The sequence below is a fragment of the Notolabrus celidotus genome, chromosome 15 (genome assembly GCF_009762535.1).
Source record: "Notolabrus celidotus isolate fNotCel1 chromosome 15, fNotCel1.pri, whole genome shotgun sequence".
NCBI classification, from domain to species: Eukaryota; Metazoa; Chordata; class Actinopteri; order Labriformes; family Labridae; genus Notolabrus; species Notolabrus celidotus.
In genome coordinates, this window is record NC_048286.1 from 12,572,148 (window position 1) to 12,590,546 (window position 18,399).

At 39.1% G+C, this 18,399-nt stretch overlaps 1 protein-coding gene across 5 annotated transcripts; it reads right to left on the reverse strand.

The window, feature by feature from the left end:
- Positions 1 to 412: 412 nt before the first annotated feature.
- On the reverse strand, positions 413 to 14,591 carry LOC117826466. 5 transcript variants are annotated; one of them, XM_034702541.1, is made up of 25 exons: positions 14,223 to 14,591; positions 12,034 to 12,163; positions 11,517 to 11,684; positions 10,731 to 10,868; positions 9,889 to 10,039; positions 9,543 to 9,646; positions 9,257 to 9,446; positions 8,872 to 9,003; positions 8,624 to 8,767; positions 8,323 to 8,458; positions 8,043 to 8,193; positions 7,536 to 7,678; positions 6,281 to 6,392; positions 6,124 to 6,187; positions 5,646 to 5,849; positions 5,381 to 5,526; positions 5,161 to 5,279; positions 4,806 to 4,927; positions 4,600 to 4,697; positions 3,753 to 3,889; positions 3,263 to 3,387; positions 2,802 to 2,947; positions 2,355 to 2,457; positions 2,129 to 2,265; positions 413 to 1,017 (listed from the first exon to the last, which is right to left on the reverse strand). In XM_034702541.1, exons 5-25 carry the CDS (start codon positions 9,904 to 9,906, stop codon positions 903 to 905), a joined length of 2,646 nt encoding a protein of 881 aa, XP_034558432.1. In that variant the 5' UTR covers positions 9,907 to 10,039; positions 10,731 to 10,868; positions 11,517 to 11,684; positions 12,034 to 12,163; positions 14,223 to 14,591; the 3' UTR covers positions 413 to 902. The 5 variants fall into 5 exon arrangements, with proteins under 5 accessions (XP_034558432.1, XP_034558433.1, XP_034558436.1 ...); XM_034702542.1 differs by lacking the exon at positions 14,223 to 14,591 and adding an exon at positions 13,383 to 13,533; XM_034702545.1 differs by lacking the exon at positions 14,223 to 14,591 and adding an exon at positions 13,244 to 13,529.
- Between the last annotated feature and the right edge of the window lie 3,808 nt (positions 14,592 to 18,399).

Sequence of the window (18,399 nt, forward strand, 5' to 3'; positions counted from 1 at the left end):
TCCTCTTTTGTTTCCGGTCAGATGACTTGACTAGACTAGACTTTTGGACTTTTCAACAGAACCGAATGTTCATCATTTCACGTCATGTTTCTATCAATATATAAAAGATCTATTGTCACATGACAGCTGTTAAATAAACTAAATTGTGTATTTAAAAATATGATTTCCCAATAAGATTTTATAACTACTTGAAAGCTTTCAGTGTTTGAGAACCATGTTACAAAGAACATGTCTGTAATAGTGACCGACACCAAATGCTCCTTTCACCAAAAAACGTTCACAATGATGCCTGTAAAGACAAACAGACTTGTGTTATCTGGTTAAAACATATACCAGATTTAACATACTTGAAAAGTAAGAATTTGAGTGTTTGTTGTGCATTAAAAACTGAAGAAAATGCAGAAGTCACCCATTTTTACAAATTCTTTATTTCTCTGCCAACACCAGTATGTCAAATTTAATACACTAAAACTTTGATCTATTTCACAACAAGAATTTATTAAAATTGTATTAATCGATGCATTGTTTATTGATAAAATAGTGAATTAGGGAATTTGATACCTTTGAAAAACACTAAGATGAGAGCAACTCCAAACACATCGCTAAAAGATCTTAAATAACTGATATTAATAAAAACAAAAGGTCATCAGAATCAAAAACAAACTACAACACTTGTAATGTATAGGCCTCAGTATGATTATCATGCAGTTCAAATTCCTATGTTCTGGTACCCTTTGACTTTAAAGATGAACACAAACTTTTATATGGTAATTTTTATAAAAGGTTATAAAGCTAGGTAAGAACACACTCAACGGACATTTAATGAAAATCTCTTCAAAATCAAAACTAGTATGAACCTACTGACTTACCCATAAACCCTGAGATACATTTTCTAATCTGGTTTATTTAATTTGACGGGAGCGATAATCCATCACCATTTTCTTCATGTCTTGGTCTGCTGTGATGTCGCCCATCTCAAGCTCATGTCCCGGCCCAGCTAGTGGCTCATACTGGTGTCTGCAAAGAGAGGTTCAAATAATATTGATTTCTCTGACCTGCAACATCAGATCTGGACCATCTGTTCTAAAAAAGCTTAATACAAAAATGCAAAACAGTTGCTTCCTGTGTTTACTGTGTTAATGGATTTAAGTAAATACAGAATAGTACACTACAAATGACTAATACTGTCGTCTCACCCATGGTAAACAACATTTGCATCTTACATAGATTTTAGAATGTGAAGCAGCAAAGTGAAAGTGTACAAACACATCCGACCTGGCTAATTGTGAATTGTGAAAGAAAACAATTCTTGAAAATTGTGCATTACTGCAGTGGAAACCCAACATTCGCTGCTGACTCTGATGTCAGCATTTTGAGTTAGATTAAAGATTGTAGACAGCCACTGTAGACAGGTACCTTGATCAGGCTATCTTAAAATTATTTAGAGTTAATCAGTTTTATCACCTCAGACAAATCACATCAGCAAATATGCTTTTATACATATTGACTGAGCACAGAATTTAAATATTTTTGCTCGTGGTAGTGAACTGTAGTGATTACATGCAGCGCTCACTCGATTAGCCTGCTACCTAGTAGAGGAACTTCATATAGGTGATCATTTTATGTATCACCTCGAGATAAACATCAAATGCAGTCTACAAGTCACTAGAAGAGGGACACATTTACTAAAAATTTTAATACTCTTGAATTATTCTTGAAGAATATCCTGGTCCTCTGCACAGCCAGTGAACAACATGTCCCCTCATAAAGAGAATTACATGGATTACTTTAGGAACTAACCGCTTGTGTTTTGTGCAAAGTTAAAATTATTAGTTTGTCCCGGTTGTTAAAACAGCTAAAAACTCCCTGATGTCCTGAACATTGGCAATAGAAGTACAGTAACACAGAAAGTAATTGTAAAAGCAGGAAATGATTCACTTTCTCCAAAAGCTGTTATTAAAATACGATGATGTTGTAGTGAGATGCAACTGCAGAAGCGGTGGCTTGTTTCTTTCTGTAATTCGACTGATTCGCCCATCGGAGAGATTTGCAGTTTCAAGACAGATATCAGAAAGGTTCAACCTCTTCTATCAATCACTGATGGTACAACCGCAGCATTCAAACTCACTCTTTCAGATGTTCCTCAATGGCCCGGCGTTCATACACGGTGCCATACACTGTTTTCACAGGATCAACAAACATCTTCTTTGTGATTGGACAGATCAAATGTTGGGGTACGAACTGTGTCACTGGATCCACCATTTCCTTTGAATGAAAATAAAAAACGTTATGTGTCCGACATAAAGAAGATAATGTCCATCTATGCACTTTTATGTTATAAAAGGCTAATATACTTTTTCCATGTCATCCATCGAGTTCCCTGCACTCTCCTCTGTATGCTTCTTGGCTTCTCGTTCATACATCTCACGACTCGTCATGAACTCCTCAGCCAAAATGCTTCACAAAAGAAGTATAAGTGATACACTCAATTTTTCAACACAAGTTTTTCATGTTAAAAAAAGGCAATTGTTTTTTGTTTGTTCCACGGTGTTAACCAGTAAAGTTTGAGGAGTTACTTTTGGATCATCAAACCATCATCATCCAACATACTGAGTTAAAATATGTCCTGACAATGAAATCAAATTAAAAGTGACAGTATGGGAACATTTGTAGTCAGTTGAGCAGAATGAAGTAAAAATGGGTCCACCCTCCACATATTTACATAAGTCTGGTAATAAATATCAGAACTTTGTCTACCTATCTTACCTCAGAGTGTGACTAGAGTATGGTAATAATCTCACCTGTCCAGAGGATCCTCAGGCTCAGGGACGATGAGCAGTCCATACACAGCTTCAAGGATCTCCCTCATGGTGATGTGGGCATTGTAGTTACGGTCAAATATGTTGTGGCAGATGCGGCCTACACTGTTGACGTTGCAGTGGTAGAGCTGTCCCCAGGTCCCCAAGAAAAACAACTTTACTCCATAAGTAACAACCAAGTCCTTTGAATGTGTGAATAAAATGTTCAGATATTCTCTGTGATAGAGCAGGGAATTTATAGTTTTACATAAAAAAATCAAAATTTCCCCATTTTTTTTAGTTTCCTGTGTCTAACCTAAAAATGGAAAGTGTTATATTCAGATTATTCCGCTCCTTCAGCTCTATGAATCAACACAAGTCCAACTACACAGCCACAACTGTGTGTAAACAAACTAAATAAATATATTTGAACATAATCATATTGTTGTATTTTAGAGGGATACCGGTGTGACAAAGCGGATGAGTGGAGGCTTCACTGGGTAGTCAGGACCAAACTGGCAGTACAGCTCAAACACTCCTTTCTCATACGGTGTGTCAGGAGGGCCCTGCATGAGGATCTTCCAGAAAGCTGAAAGAGTCAAAACAACGCTTGTTTGAATTAGAAATCTTGAGGCAATGCCAAAATATAGTTGATGCTAGCTAAGCGCATTCTGTTCAGTTGCATGAATAAGAAACAGCTTAACTGTAAACAAAACACACTGTACATTAAATAAACAAATCTTGCATTTTTTTCAGTAAGCAGAACCATCTACTTTTATTGATGTTATGAAGTTGCGTTGGTGTTCTTTATTACATTTTTTGTCAGATCTCCAAAATAAAAACCCGTCCCTTCAACCTACCACTGTAGGTTGTGAGAGTATGAAACAAGGCAAAAGTTTCACCCTGGCCAATCATTTGCTCCTAGACATAAATTCAACCACACATGCCACTCACTGAAGTCTGACTCTGAGGGAAATACTTTGATGAAGGGATGTGGATCACAATGCAGACTCTTCAGCTCCTCCATTATACGCTTATCCTTCTCCAGAATCCAACCCTTCTTTGTCTCCTGAATCCTCTTCTTCAGAGCGCTAATAAGAGAAATTATTCGTTCTTCACAGTGCAAATGTTACAAACAGTAAATACTGCTCCACCATATGATTATTATGAATGGAAATGATAGAGCCAAGAGGCTACACCAACAGACTTTTTTGAAAACCAGGGAGACAGCTTTCACACCCCTGCAAAAAGCCTTTCCTGTCCCTATTTAACAACATGCTTTTCAAATGTTTTACAGCATTAAATTAGGGTAACAAATAGAGTTGGTCCGAATAAAATTGATGACATGGTTGATTATTAGGTCAGATACATGCTTGCTGTGTAACCTTGTGTTTGTTTGCACGTCCAGCTGCATCATGAGTGTAATTGTAAATATACTTGACTATTCACTAAGCATGTTTTTGGAAAATACCTCCAGAGGGCACAACACGAAGCTCTGGCTGTATACAACTACCGGATGTGTGGGATGTTAAAAACAGACATGGCAACACTCGAGGAGTCAAGGCAGGAGAAGTGACAGTGGCAGGAATGTAAGTGGTATGTAAGGCCACTAAATCATGCCTGATGGGACAAAAATCAAGCCCTTGTTGTTTATATACATAATGCACTTCATGTCTATGTTCATTTTTGAGGACGTACACAGTTGAAATACTAAACCAATGCTGGGGACACATGGTAGCCTTTCCGAACGCGTGGTAAACATCAAGTATATCTCCGGTTTAGACTCAGTTAGACCACTCACCTCTCTGTCACTGTCACTTTGCTGTTTATCTGGCTTGGCATTAAAGTCTCCGGACATTCATCATAGCCATGGGTACCGAAGATGCTTAACAAAGTCTTCTATAAGGGGACAAATGAATAAGAACATAAAGCCAGTTTATATCCATGTTTGACTGATTCCTTTTTATTTCACAACACTCAGAAGGAAATTGTTTAACAAAAACTAACCTCAGTGATGGAAGATGAGTCGAGTTTTTCCTTCAGTTTCCTCTGCTCCAAGGATAGAACCGTCTCAATCTCAAAGAGCTTCAGACCCTCTTTGGTTGTCTGTGGTTTGAAACAGCAGCCACCTTGAAGCCAGAGAGATAAAGAAGTGCCTGAGTGATTGAATGATCTGAGGAGTTGTGTTGGGAAAACAACTTTTGTGTTGAGTGTCCAGAGTGAGCTTGCTATTTCTCTGGTGGCTCAGGCTCACGTGGCCAGTTGAGTTGTTAACTGGATCTGCATATTCCTACCAGATCTTGTCCAAAAACTTTATAGAGACTCAGTAATTAGTGAAGCTGTCCTTCAAAAGATGTCATACCTGTTGCATTGCTGATTCCATGCAGCATGTTGTTCTCCACGTCTCCAAGAAGGATCGAGTCCACAACAATCTCAGATTTAAGCAGTCTGGCAGTAACAGCGGCCGGCTCAACGGAGGATCTATGAGAAGTATTCAGGATACGTCAGCTTGTTGTTTTTCATGGTTTTGGTCCTTTTCTACTTTTGTACCTCAACTGATTAGAACACAAAAGGAAAAGTACCCAGAATCATTTCCATCGGTGAGACACATGATGTGAAGTCGACAATCCGGGAACCTTTTCTTCACCTTTTCGAGCTCAGATGCCCCACGTCGCAGAGCATCGTACAACAGAGTACAACCACTCGCCTTTATGGTACGCACGTGTTCCTACATCCAGACACAAACAAAAAAACACATACACTTTAATTTCTAGTTAGGATCAGTATTGCATTACATTCAAATGCAAATTTGATTACAAGAAAAAGGAGAGATTAAAAACAATTTACCTTGAACTTTTCCAGATTTTCTGTGAATGTGTGGAGAGTCTTCACCATGGAGTCGAACTTCACCAGGCCGATGACATGGTAAAAATCGTAAGCCATGGTTCTTGTTGCAAAGTTGTCAAAGAGCTCCTTGACAGCATTAATCTTCTGTATTTCAGCACTGCCATAACACTCTTCCTCCATGGAGGAACTTGTGTCTATCAGCACCTAACGACAGTTCAAGTCAAGAGTATCATATCGTAAGTGTGCTCTGCTTCTCTTTCTGTAGATACTTCTTTAAATTCATTCAGAATGGCTGCTTATTCTCTCAGCTGATAATGTTATGGAGTGTATACATGGGTTGCAAAAACTAATAATTATCCTAGATGCATTGTTTACATTTGATATGACTTGGTCAGCTGTTTATGCTACAACACATGACATAGCTACTGGAACAGAGATTCTTTGAAAGAAATCAAGGAAGAGTGGAACAAAGTGTTACCAGTACAGCCTCTGTTGGAGTTCGGGTGGTGACAAATGTTCTGTCATCTCTGTGATCACCAGTCCTGTGTTAAAAGTCAAAGTTGTAATTGTCATCAGTGTGCTTCCTTGATTCTGGGAAACATTAAGCAGGTATAAGACACCGAGGAATACTTTACCTGGCTGCCAATACATTTACATCCACTGTTATGTCTTTGCCGGCCAAACAGTCACGCACTCTGATCATATCAGGGGATCCTTTTTCTTTGTACAGACACACCCCAAGGTTGTCTTACAGAGAAAAAACAAAGCAAAAGATTACTACAGCAATATACTATCAATTTACAGTTACTATAACTGTCAAACAAATTAAAAACTGTCAGTGTGGGGCGCCGTTGGCCTAGCGGATTGAGCGTGTGCCACATATACAGAGGCTCTGGTCCTCATCCCAGCCGTCACTGGTTAGACTCCTAGCCTCAACCCTTTTCTGCATGTGTTCCCTTGCTCTCTGCTCCCTAAATTTCCTGTATCTCCTCTTATCCTATCAAATAAAGGCAAAAATGCCCAAAAATATAACTTAACCCCCCCCAAAAAATAACTTACCAGCATAAAAAAATGAATTTACTCTGAGTGAAGAGAAAAATAAGATTTTAGTCGAGTATTTGTCAGTGAGGAGCAGCAAGTGTCTGCTGTATGGAGCAGAGAGTGCACTGAGTGCAGTGTAGACCGCATCATCTTGTGGGAAAAGTAAATATCAAGCCTCTTGCGGGTTCATAGAAAACAAAACTAAAATGAACCTTCAGCTAGTAGCCCTGCCATAAAGTCTTAATCCCCAAAACCCGATTTCAGCGGAGTAGCTTGGCATCCAGACTATTAAAAAGTGGCATGTAGCGTTCCTTAGTTTGTTTGTGTGTGTCAGCCTGACTTCACGGAGCACCTGCAAACAGCAGGATATAGAGGTTGCAACCAAAAACTGTGTGAAAATTCAGCAAAGTTATTTATTAATAATGGGACTATTCTGGTTCAGATATTTACCCCGTTATGTGGCGAATGGACCTCTGACATTTACTCACCTAAAGGAAAATCTGCTCACATTTGGTGCTAAGAGGGGGTTCTGCATGATTCTATTTTTTTATCTATTGTTTTATAATGTTACTTTAAAAAATATATTTTCAGCAGGCCTACATGCCTGAACTGTCGATGCTACACTTTATACAGTGTGTAAAAGTTGTCCGAGTTCCTAATAAAGGAAAATACATTTTTGCACCCTTACCGTACTGAAAATGTACCCAACTGAAACTCCAAAATCGTGTAATGAACCAAACTGAATTTTGTTTGGGCCGTTACACTCCTACTTTCTTTCCATCACACAATTTGAAAAACTACACATGCTCAGGAGGAAATAACTCAAACTGATTGAGATTTAATGAGTACCTTCATTTAGCAGCACAAGGCGTCTCTCACACTGCCCGAGATCCTTCAAATGTAGAGGCGGGGTAACATTCAGCCATTGATTGGAGGGAGACTTTAACTCTTCAACCATGCTTCCAAAGGTCTTCTCTATGTTCACCCGAAAGCTGTCATTTGATTGTAAAAGATCAGTCTCAAAAGAGGTTCAAGTCTAATCTCAAAAGTAGAAAACAGAGGTCTGGAAAAACACATCATCGGTTTTCTCTAATTTCACTTGTTGGTGGGAAAGAAGTTTTTAGAAACTGTACAAAACGAATCAGTCTGCTGATAAATATTCAGAGTAGTTGGTTGAGGTGTACTGTTTACAAGAGTATTATCAGAATGCCACAGTATATCTAATGAGAGTGTGCAAAAAACTATCTATAGTAAATAAATAAAGAAAATAGTTAAGGAACATAAAAGAGTTTGATTAGATATATAAATATGAATTTCAAATAATGTTTTAAAAATTAAAAATATGATGATACAAACTTCTGTCCAGTCATCTTGTCGTGGTCAATCCAAAGATCATATGTTTTGACGAACGGAGGCAAACTGAGCAAGATTTTTTCAATGTTGTTGGCTCTCTGTAAAGATGTTTCACGCAAAACCGGCTCAGTGCAGTTTGGAATCTTCTCTCCATCTAAAAAGAAGGAAAGCAGAAGTGAAAGGAAGGAAAATGAAGTGAGCAAATCTCAGAAAGAAAACGTGTCCTCCTCAATTGTAAGATTGCTCAGAAAAGTTTTATGGCCTGTCAAGGGTTTTATTTTACCTTTGATTTTCTGGATTACATCTGCTCGTTCAAAGGCACCGGGTACTCCAGGTACTTTGACTGGTTCACAGAAACGGTTGCCAGATCCAGACGTAAGGGCGATTAGTGCATAGTTCTCGAGGTGTGATGTCAGTTTCTGTCAAAAAAACAAGGGCAGAAAGTTAACAACTTGACTGGTGGACATTCAGAGAATCTGAATTATTTGGCAATGTCTAAAAAAAGTGTGGAGACATTAAGACCTAAGAAAAAAAGCATATTTTTACACTTCAGCTCAAATCAATCTAACATTATTGCCTGTTACCTCTGCTTCTGATTTGAGATGTGCCCAGCAGTACAGGGAATTCTCAAAGACATCCAAGTCCTCAATCAGTTTCTCCCCTCGCTGTGCTCCACGTTGAGGCAGAAGCTCTCTAAAGAGCATGTACAGGCCTTCTACAACTGCAATCTAAAGCACACAAAGAAAAAGACATGGCTGCTGATGGAGGCAAGGATCAAAATGAAAGGAGCATATAAATGGACCAACAAGTTATACCACCTCATATTGTTTACCTTCTGATTCCTGGTTAAGGTTTCATTCCTGCAGAGTAACTGATGCAAACTTTGGATAAGAGGGTTACATCCAGTCAGTTTACGGACGTAGGAAAGCAGTTTCTTCAGTTGCTCTTTAGTGCAATGATGTTTCTGGAAAGAAAAAGGTTTTTCAGAACAGGATTAAATCCAGAGGGTCAGGCCAGCAAGCTAATTGCTTCATGTTCCTTCCATGTTTAAACGACAATGCTAATACAGTGACGCTAAAAGGTGTAATCTGTACATATGATCATCATCTCAGTATAATACCATGCCATAATATACTAGCACTACCAGCATGTCTAGCAACATATTGACAGTGCCTGTAGTCTCTGTGCAATGTTACGTCACAAAAATCTAAACTTACAAGAGCACAAAGTGAAGACAGGAACACGCTGATTCCTTTCTGGGTCTGTTGTACTGAGGGAACGACATCGTTGATGAAGAATGTATCACCATGTGGATTCTCATCAGAAAAGGTGGACAGAGAGAAGGAAACCGTGGACCTCTCAGTGATTTCACAACTCTGCAGGGTGTCCCCACCACAATGTTTCCCCCTTCAAATACAGAGAGAGGGGAGAACAGTGGTGATGGGTCAAGAAATGTGACTGTTAGCGATGGCATCAATACGTGGAGTGGTCATTCTGAATTACTTGTAAGTAAGGACATGTGCTGGGATTCCACTCTCATTCGCCAGCTTGAGTCGCAGGCTGGTGATGGTGTCACTTGCTAAGTTCACTGACACCTCGAAATCTCCCTTCATGCCACAAGACACAGCAGATGGACAAAAAGATTAAAATCAAACTTTGGTACAAAATGATTAGACATCACTATGGACAATTACGTATGCTGTTGACTCAACAATGGATGCATAATCTTTGAGCAGGACATGTGTTGTTAACAAATATATTTGGAAATATGATTAGTAAGTTGAGCCATACATCAAACATTCACTTAATAAATAAATCATGTTTTAATATCATCTTATTTCTGACACACCTTGAGCATTATGTGCATCGAACTACATTGTCTCCATCGGGTTTGCCAACATCTCGCTTTTGGACCTGTGGAGCCTGTTTCACGTTCTCCTTCGGTGTAAATATTACATAAAGTACAGCTCCATTTTCAATATGCCTGTCTTTCATGGACCCTGCATTAGAAAACAACACTTAGGGTTAATATGGTGACCTCCTTAATACTGTAAACCACCCTTCCCCTAAACAAACCACACATTAACTAAAATTCTTGTGTTGATTTGAAGTGTACACTTTGGGTAATGAAAAGTTGAATGGCTCTAAACTGTTCGTTATATTTTCTCTCTTCCTCCCTCTTCGGCTTTCAGCAGGAGCTGAATTTGTCAACAGAGTTGCCAATCAAATCATCCTCTTAACTTCAAATGGCTTATAAAAACTAAACTGCTCTGAAAAATGAACACTTGCACATATATCAGCATGATAAGAACTAATTGCTTTGACAGATGAATGAATGAGCAAAATGTATTCAATGTGTAATTTCTCTTAATTTGTCCCATGTTCCATGTGTTGTACTGGAGCAGGCAGGCTTTATGACCTTTATTGTAGCCAATCACTAGGGGGAGCTCTACAATGTTTGGCTTCCCACAGGATGGCTGATGTGCTGCCCATTCAATAGTCAATGTTTTGGATCTATACTATTGTACTACTATACTATTTTCCAAAAGGGTTTAAGAGTACAAATGCTTCAGTACTAATTGTAAGTATGGAATTGTTGTAACCATATCAGAGTACAATCAAATACATAAATAAAAACATTGCATCATTGTTTTAAACTCTTCACAGTCAAAGGTGTTCAGGTTTGCTCACAAGTGTTGAAGAAGGGGTCATCCGAGAGAGGCATCCCATCAATGGTGTAGAGACAGACTCCTTTAGTGTTGCCGACTCTTTCAAGGTGACTGATCCTTAACATTAGATCCTCCACAGTGTTTTGCACTGGATCCATATCTTTACATTTTGAAAAAGATCACAGTAGGATTAGGAATGTGAACATTTTTTCAACTGAATAATTCAGCGTCATCACCCTTGCTAGTCAGCACTAGAATTACCAGCTGGTGAAACTAGTTATCCTGCCAATAGCTGGGGCTGTAGCTCCAGTTAAAATGGGGATTGTGGTAATGCTATAATGATCTACTGCACAGGTGTAAACAAGCACATATTAAAGATGACATCTTGTAGCGCTGTGCACTTTAGAAGAATTTTGATTTAGGAAATGGTTAAACCACTCAACCCGAGCAAAGCATGACAGCACAGGCACGTTGAATGACATACAAAAGACCAACGGCTGTTGGTGCTAGCTCTGCTAATGTTAGATTCACTCCGAAAATTCACATCATTTACCCACAGACTCTGTGACCCCACGTTAAGCCATGTGAAATAAATTACTCTCAAATCTGACCATTTTCTTTTTTTTTCTCACCTTTAGACTCATCAGTTAGTCTGAGATTACATTCATTTTTAAATGACAAGGGCACGAGTCACTTTGGAACATCAATAGTTAATTTGTTGTATTTATTTTGGGGGAGCACAAATCAGAGGCTGATCCACATTCATCCAATGATCAGAGAGAGGTTAGAAAATGTGTGTTTCTCATACCTTTGATTGGTTTCAGTTGGGGGCATTTTGGGTACGTGTACTTTATACAGAATGGCTCCAATGATTTCTGCACAGGGGCCACACTTTGAACTTGGCGCTCTGGAGCTCTGAGTCTTTGGATAAAGTTCTTCATGGTTGAGAAACGGTTCTTCTCCACATGGCTTAAACCTGTAAGAATGAAGCCCAAAACTTAATTTGTAATTCATTTGTATATGGGATGATTGTTGATCTACTCATAACAATGATAGAACACTGTGTACCAAAATGTGATTGGTAGCCAATGAAACAATAAATTGTACCCAAACATAAGTCCTGAAATAAAAATATCCTTCATTAAAACAAAAGATGACTAATTAATAAGATGATTAAAAAAAAAAGTGAAACAATTATATATAAAATTCACAAGATATCTTTTTCTACATAACATGTTATGGTTGACAAATATGAGTTGTTTTTCATTGAGTGCCAGAAAAAAAATGGAGAACAGTCCAAGGCTATAAGTTGAAGGTCATCTTACCTATGTTGTTTAGGTCTTCATCAGTCACACCATCAAGGAAATCTCTCTCATCTTTTACACCCAGGTGGAAAAACTGGTTGTAGTAAGTTTCCAGTCTGAACTTCTCAAGTATGTTAAATATTGCATCCATCTGAACAAAGACAGAACAACAAACAAACAAACAAACAATGAGTACATGAACGTTATACGTTGTTCTTTCAAGAGGTTGAAGAAAACATACAGTGTGCATACAACATAGTTAAGATACTCTGAGGCATCTTGGGGAAAAAAAAGGCTCCACTTCAATTTTTTAAAAACTTAGCACCTTTGTTCTGAGCGTTTAATTGTTTACCCAAAGTCCTTGTCTTTTTTGTCTTCTGTTGAAGTCAAAGAATAATAATAATGATTGATTGGATTTGTATAGCCCTTTTCTTGGTACTCAAAGTAGCTTCACAGAGAAAAAATAAAGCAAATAAACAAAACAGAACAAAGACAGAGGTGGGGCGGGAGTAGAGGTTATGTGTTGTATCCTTTTTTTTTGAAGAGGTAGGTTTTTGAGGTGGTTTTGAATGATTGAAGAGAGTCAGAGTTGCGGATGTGTGGAGGAAGGGAGTTTCAGAGAGCCTATTTAGCATGTTTGAATAGTAATAAGTTAGCTAACACTGACAAATTAGCACTGAAGTTAAATGGACTGATGTTCATATCATTGTTTTCAATAACCAGAAGTAGTGAACAAAGTGTCATTTTGAGTAGTTGATGGTAAGAGATTAAAAATGAAGGGATAACGGTAGGCATGGCAATTAATTAAAAAAACTTTTGGGACTATGTTAAAAGCACGCATTGCAGCCTGCCATATTCTCTACTTACATCTGAGTGAGGTAGCTTCAACTAAACTGGTGTTCAGTCTCTGAAACAACAGCCTTTAAAGCTGCTGTTGGTAGTCACAGAGTAAACATTGTTCAGAGAGAGGGACTACGAATGTCAACACTATCCCTCCCAACCATATTTCCTCTTAGACCCCCAACACAGATCGGCGTGTGCAGTCATGATAGTGCCGGACTCATCACCAATTGGAGGACGTAGTAGCGGCCGCCCCTTAACCAATCAGGATCAGGACAGAGGATTGGAGATTAGCTATGATTGTTCCGTTATAACGGAACAAGGGGAATAATAACATTGCTTGATACAAAAACGCAGAGATTTCGCAATAGTCTCAAATTACTCCACTTACCGATGAGTACCGATGGTCATTATGACCTTTTCTCCAAACCCAGCAGGAAAACCATTCCCACCAACAGAAGCTTCAATTAGAATACCGTTATTTTTGTTTTTCAAATAGTAAGACAAAGTTAAAAAGATGTCTTACAAACCTTGCCCATAGTTGAGGTGCATCAAAATAAGCATAAACTAGCCGGGGGACTCTCCAGTGACTCTAAAGCAATTCACTAGTCAGACTCATAGACTGTTTAAAATAGGTCAGACTCTGTATGCTACTGACGTCACGCAACATCACCCCGGGTGTGTTTGATTAGCGGAACGTCATGGCGCAATTGGCGTCTTATAAATTACCAGTTTACGCTGCATAAAATTGCACGTAAACAAGTTGAGTTTTAATGATAAGTCGTTCCATATTCCATAGAGTAGTAACCGGTGTTTCCGCGAGGTGCCTGCAATTCTCACCTGTGAACACCTGTGACCTCAGCCAACGGTACATATCCTAGACGTGGACTTATCAACTCACTGAAAAATCTTGTAATGCTTTAAGTTGTTTGGTAATCTACAGTGTAATCACGTAGGTCGGTGTATCAAGAAAGGATACATTGAAAAATAACTTCTTTTTTTTTTTAAACCATGCCCGGCAACATTTCCAAGAACAAAACTTGGGATCAAATAAAGCCAAATCAAAGTAAAATGACGTATTTTCAAGGCTACAAACAATACAACCTTCCAACAGGAATAATTGCGTTATTTCAACCTCTATCTTTCCATCATACTATGTTTGAAATTGTTACCAAACAAGTGACCATTGACCGTGGAACAGCCTTGAAACAAAACAATGAAACTTCAAAATTACAATCTGTAAACTAACTTCTTTTGGAGTTTGGGTTTAATCCGATGGATTGAAGGCACACTTGGAGGTAGCCTACACAAAACAGATGATATTATGACAGTCTAGTTCATTGCTGAGAGTGTAAAGTTAAAGGACTTACCCTGACACGTATCACCGATCCAGTGAAATGTTGTACACTTTTAAGTATCAGTTTCGATTTCATGGAAGCTGAAAAGGGAACAGCTTGAAGTGCCTGAGACCGCAGCACTGGTTTAGAAAGTTTTGTAGGTTATATCTGTCTATTTACGAGCTCTGCAACGTCATGATCTAGAGGTGAAGCAGTAGGATCAGTGTAAATAAAGAATCCCTTGCTTTGTGGTGCACGTTTGTTCGCAATTACGAACACTTCAATGTCTTGTATATCCATACAGAACTTTTTATTATGGAGAAAGCCGACATGCAAACTCTCAACAGTGTGCTGTCGTAATTGAGGGCCCCCTGAAGACCCCACCTGTGCAAAAAACGTAGTGATGGGAAGTTCGGCTCTTTTCAAAGAGTCGGCGCTTTTGACTCGGCTCCCAAAGAAGAGCGACTCTTTCGACTCCTGAACGGCTCTTAATTTAGGATATTTTGTAGCCGTATATTTTACCTTAACTTTGCAAAAAATAATGATTTGTGTGTTGAAAACCCTTTTACATACAGTGTTTTTAAGAGAAGCCTTATAATTGCCCAATTTTGTGCATTTATTCTGTTACCAAACCATTCTTACTTTTGTTTTATTCAAACTTTTTTATTGTACAAATTCACAAAAAACTGCAAACATATCCACAGAACAGAACCAGAACCAAACTCAAGCAAACAGAACCAGAACTAACTTAAGCAAACAGAACCAGAACCAAACTCAAGCAAACAGAACCAGAACTAACTTAAGCAAACAGAACCAGAACCAAACTCAAGCAAACAGAACCAGAACCAAACTCAAGCAAACAGAACCAGAACCAACTCAAGCACACAGAACCAGAACCAAACTCAAGCAAACAGAACCAGAACCAGAACCAGAACCAAACTCAAGCAAACAGAACCAGAGCCAAACTCAAGCAAACAGAACCAGACCCAACTCAAGTAAACAGAACCAGAACCAACTCAAGCAAACAGAACCAAACTGGAGCAAACATTATTTATGTCCTCAGTGCAGGTTGGCATTGAGAAAAATCAGATGCCTCAGCTTGAATGGGCTGATCCGATTTCTCCTCTCAGTGAGTATTTGCCCTGTCTTGGAGAAGACTCTCTCAGAAGGAACAGATGTATCCACAATACAGAGCCTCCCCTCCATCACCTGTATCCTATATCCTCACATGTGATTGGCCACATGGCCGCCATGCTGACCAATCAAAACAAAGTTCTGCTGTGAGCAGAGCTGGGGCTGAGCACTGTGAGAGCTAAGCAGTGAAAGGAGAAAACTGGGAGCCGGCTCGCTCAGGATGCAAGCCGGCTTTTCTGATTCACTATAAAGCATCAGCTCTCAGAGCCGCAGCTTTTGATCATGACACATCGCAACAAAAACATAAAAAGTGCCCCCTGGATGCCCCTCAAATGTATAAAACGCAGAAGTGCCCTCTCGATGTCCCTATAATGTATAAAACGTTTTTAAAAAAAGGCTGTATGGATACCCATGTAGTTCCTTATATTATGTTATGTACTATAATCAATAATATAGAAATAAATACATAGTTTTGTGTTTTCCTTTTTCATAATTCAATTTCCAGCACAAATGGTCACATAAATATTCACCAGAATGCAAGAAATTAATTGATCTGCTTAAAGTTTTCTGGGGAAGGACCCCCAGACCTCCCTCTTGTAAACTCTGCCTCAATCTATTTAAATTCACCCTAAATTGTGAGTACCAGGGCTTTGAATGGAGGTACCTTGTTTTTTTTTCGCCCCTGCCCCTCAAACAGTCTAAGTACACAATTGAAAATGTATGTGAATATTCATATGAATATCAATATTTTCCGCTTTCAGTTGTACTTAATACGGCTTATTATTCCTTGTGCTCTCTAAATAAAAATGACTGTTACTTTTTTTTGATTACCTGACAGAAGTTCAAGCAGGGTTCCCACTCTTTTCCAGAGATCATTTTCCAGGACATTTCCAGGACATTTTCATTGATGATCAAGCTGGTATGACAGTCTAAATTTGGTTCCTAATTTAGTTTCTAAATAGTCTAATATGTTCCTCTCAGTGGAAGTCTACATTGAAAGACATGTAGTCTATGGCTATCAATGAAATCATCTCTTACATACTTAAAAATGATGGCAAATTGATAATAGAATAATGCAACCACAGATGTACAGCGATTCAATTTATTAGTGCAACCAAGTAACAATGATGGGCAACATCTCAGCTTTCTCTTTTCTCAAAAAATATAAAATGAGCTAAGAAAAAAACAAAAGAGCCTGCAAAGGAATCAGGAAGCTGCCTTACTGAAATAATTAAATAATAATAATGATCAGAGGATCAGTGCATTAATGACCTAAATAGAACTGAATGACAAAATGGCCACAACTGTTTCTCAACTCAACTCAAACTCAAAATATACCTGCTTAATCATAATATTCATCCTGCTATGTGGTCGATATAAAACCAAACACGTTTTTTTATTTGAGTTACCGTAAACTCTGAAAAATTGCACCGGTGTATTTGAAGATCTCTCAGAGATTTAAAAAAATGTAAACTGTCTTCCTGTGTTGCGATGTCTCTTATAATCAGTGATGTCTACAACGTGGAGTTTCTGTGCAGCTGTGTCGCTCTTTTTGTTCCGTTTGTTTTCACTATCGGGAGTTTGCACTCCTGCTAGCTAGAGGAAGGGTTCTCAAACTTTTTGGAGCCAGGGACCCCTTACAGGTGAGAAAATTGTCCAAGGCCCCCTCATATAAAGCATCGGCTCTGAGAGCTGATGCTTTATATGAGGGGGCTCCCAGTTTTTTCCTTTCGCTGCTTAGCTCTCAGTGTTCAGCCCCAGCTCTGCTCACAGCAGAACTTTGTTTTGATTGGTCAGCATGGCGGCCAATCACATGAGAGGATATAGGATACAGGTGATGGAGGGGAGGCTGTGTATCGTGGCTACATCTGGTCCTTCCAAGAGAATCTTCTTGAAGACAGGGCAAATACTCACTGAGAGGAGAAATAGGATCTGCCCATCCAAGCTGAGCCATCTGATTTTTCTCAATGCCAACCTGAGAACATTAATAATGCTTGCTCCAGTTTGGTTCTGGTCTCTTCGCTTGAGTTTGGTTCTGGTCTCGTTGCTTGAGTTTGGTTCTGGTTCTGTTTGCTTGAGTTTGGCTCTGGTTCTGTTTGCTTGAGTTGGTTGGTTCTGTTTGCTTGAGTTTGGTTCTGGTTCTGTTTGCTTGAGTTTGGCTCTGGTTCTGTTTGCTTGAATTGGTTCTGGTTCTGTTTGCTGGGGTTTGGTTCTGGTTCTGGTTCTGTTTGCTTGAGTTCGGTTCTAGTTCATGTTTTGGTTCTGTTTGCTTGAGTTTGGTTCTGGTTCTGTTTGCTTGAGTTTGGCTCTGGTTCTGTTTGCTTGAATTGGTTCTGGTTCTGTTTGCTGGGGTTTGGTTCTGGTTCTGGTTCTGTTTGCTTGAGTTCGGTTCTAGTTCATGTTTTGGTTCTGTTTGCTTGAGTTCTGTTCTGGGTCTGTTCTGGTACCGTTCTGGTACGGTTCTGGTTCTGTTCTGGTTCAGTTCGGTTTGGTTCTGGTTCAGTGCCGGTTCGGTTTGCTTGGGTTTAGTTCTGGTTCTGTTTGGATGAGTTTGGTTCTGATTTGGTTTGCTCAAGTTTAGTTCTGGTTCTAACCCCAACCCTAACCCTAACCCCTAACCCTAACCCTAACTGTAATCCTAACCCTGACTCTAACCCTAACCCTAACCCTAAACCTAATCCTAATCACAACCTTAACCCTAATCACAACCCTAACCCTAATCACAACCCTAACTGCAATTCTAACCCTAATCCTAACTCTAATCCTAACCCTAACTCTAATCACAACCCTAACCTTAACCCTTATCACAACCCTAACCCTGACCCTAATCACAACCCTAACCCTTACCCTAATCACAACCCTAACGCGAATAAGAACCCTAATCCTAACCCTAACCCTAATCACAACCCTAACCCTGATCACAACCCTAACCCTAACCCTAATCACAACCCTAACCCTGATCACAACCCTAACCCTGATCACAACCCTAACCCTAATCACAATCCTAACCCTAATCACAACCCTAACCCTAATCACAACCCTAACTGTAATTCTAACCCTAATCCTAACCCTAATC

Bases quoted from the DNA above. Each gene is read 5' to 3' on its own strand.
- LOC117826466 (XM_034702541.1), bottom strand. The intron at 9,447-9,542 runs GTAATTCAGAAT...CTGTATTTGAAG, and splicing joins GCACATGTCCTTACTTACAA to GGGGAAACATTGTGGTGGGG. The intron at 6,393-7,535 runs GTACTCATTAAA...TTTCTCTGTAAG, and splicing joins CCTTGTGCTGCTAAATGAAG to ACAACCTTGGGGTGTGTCTG.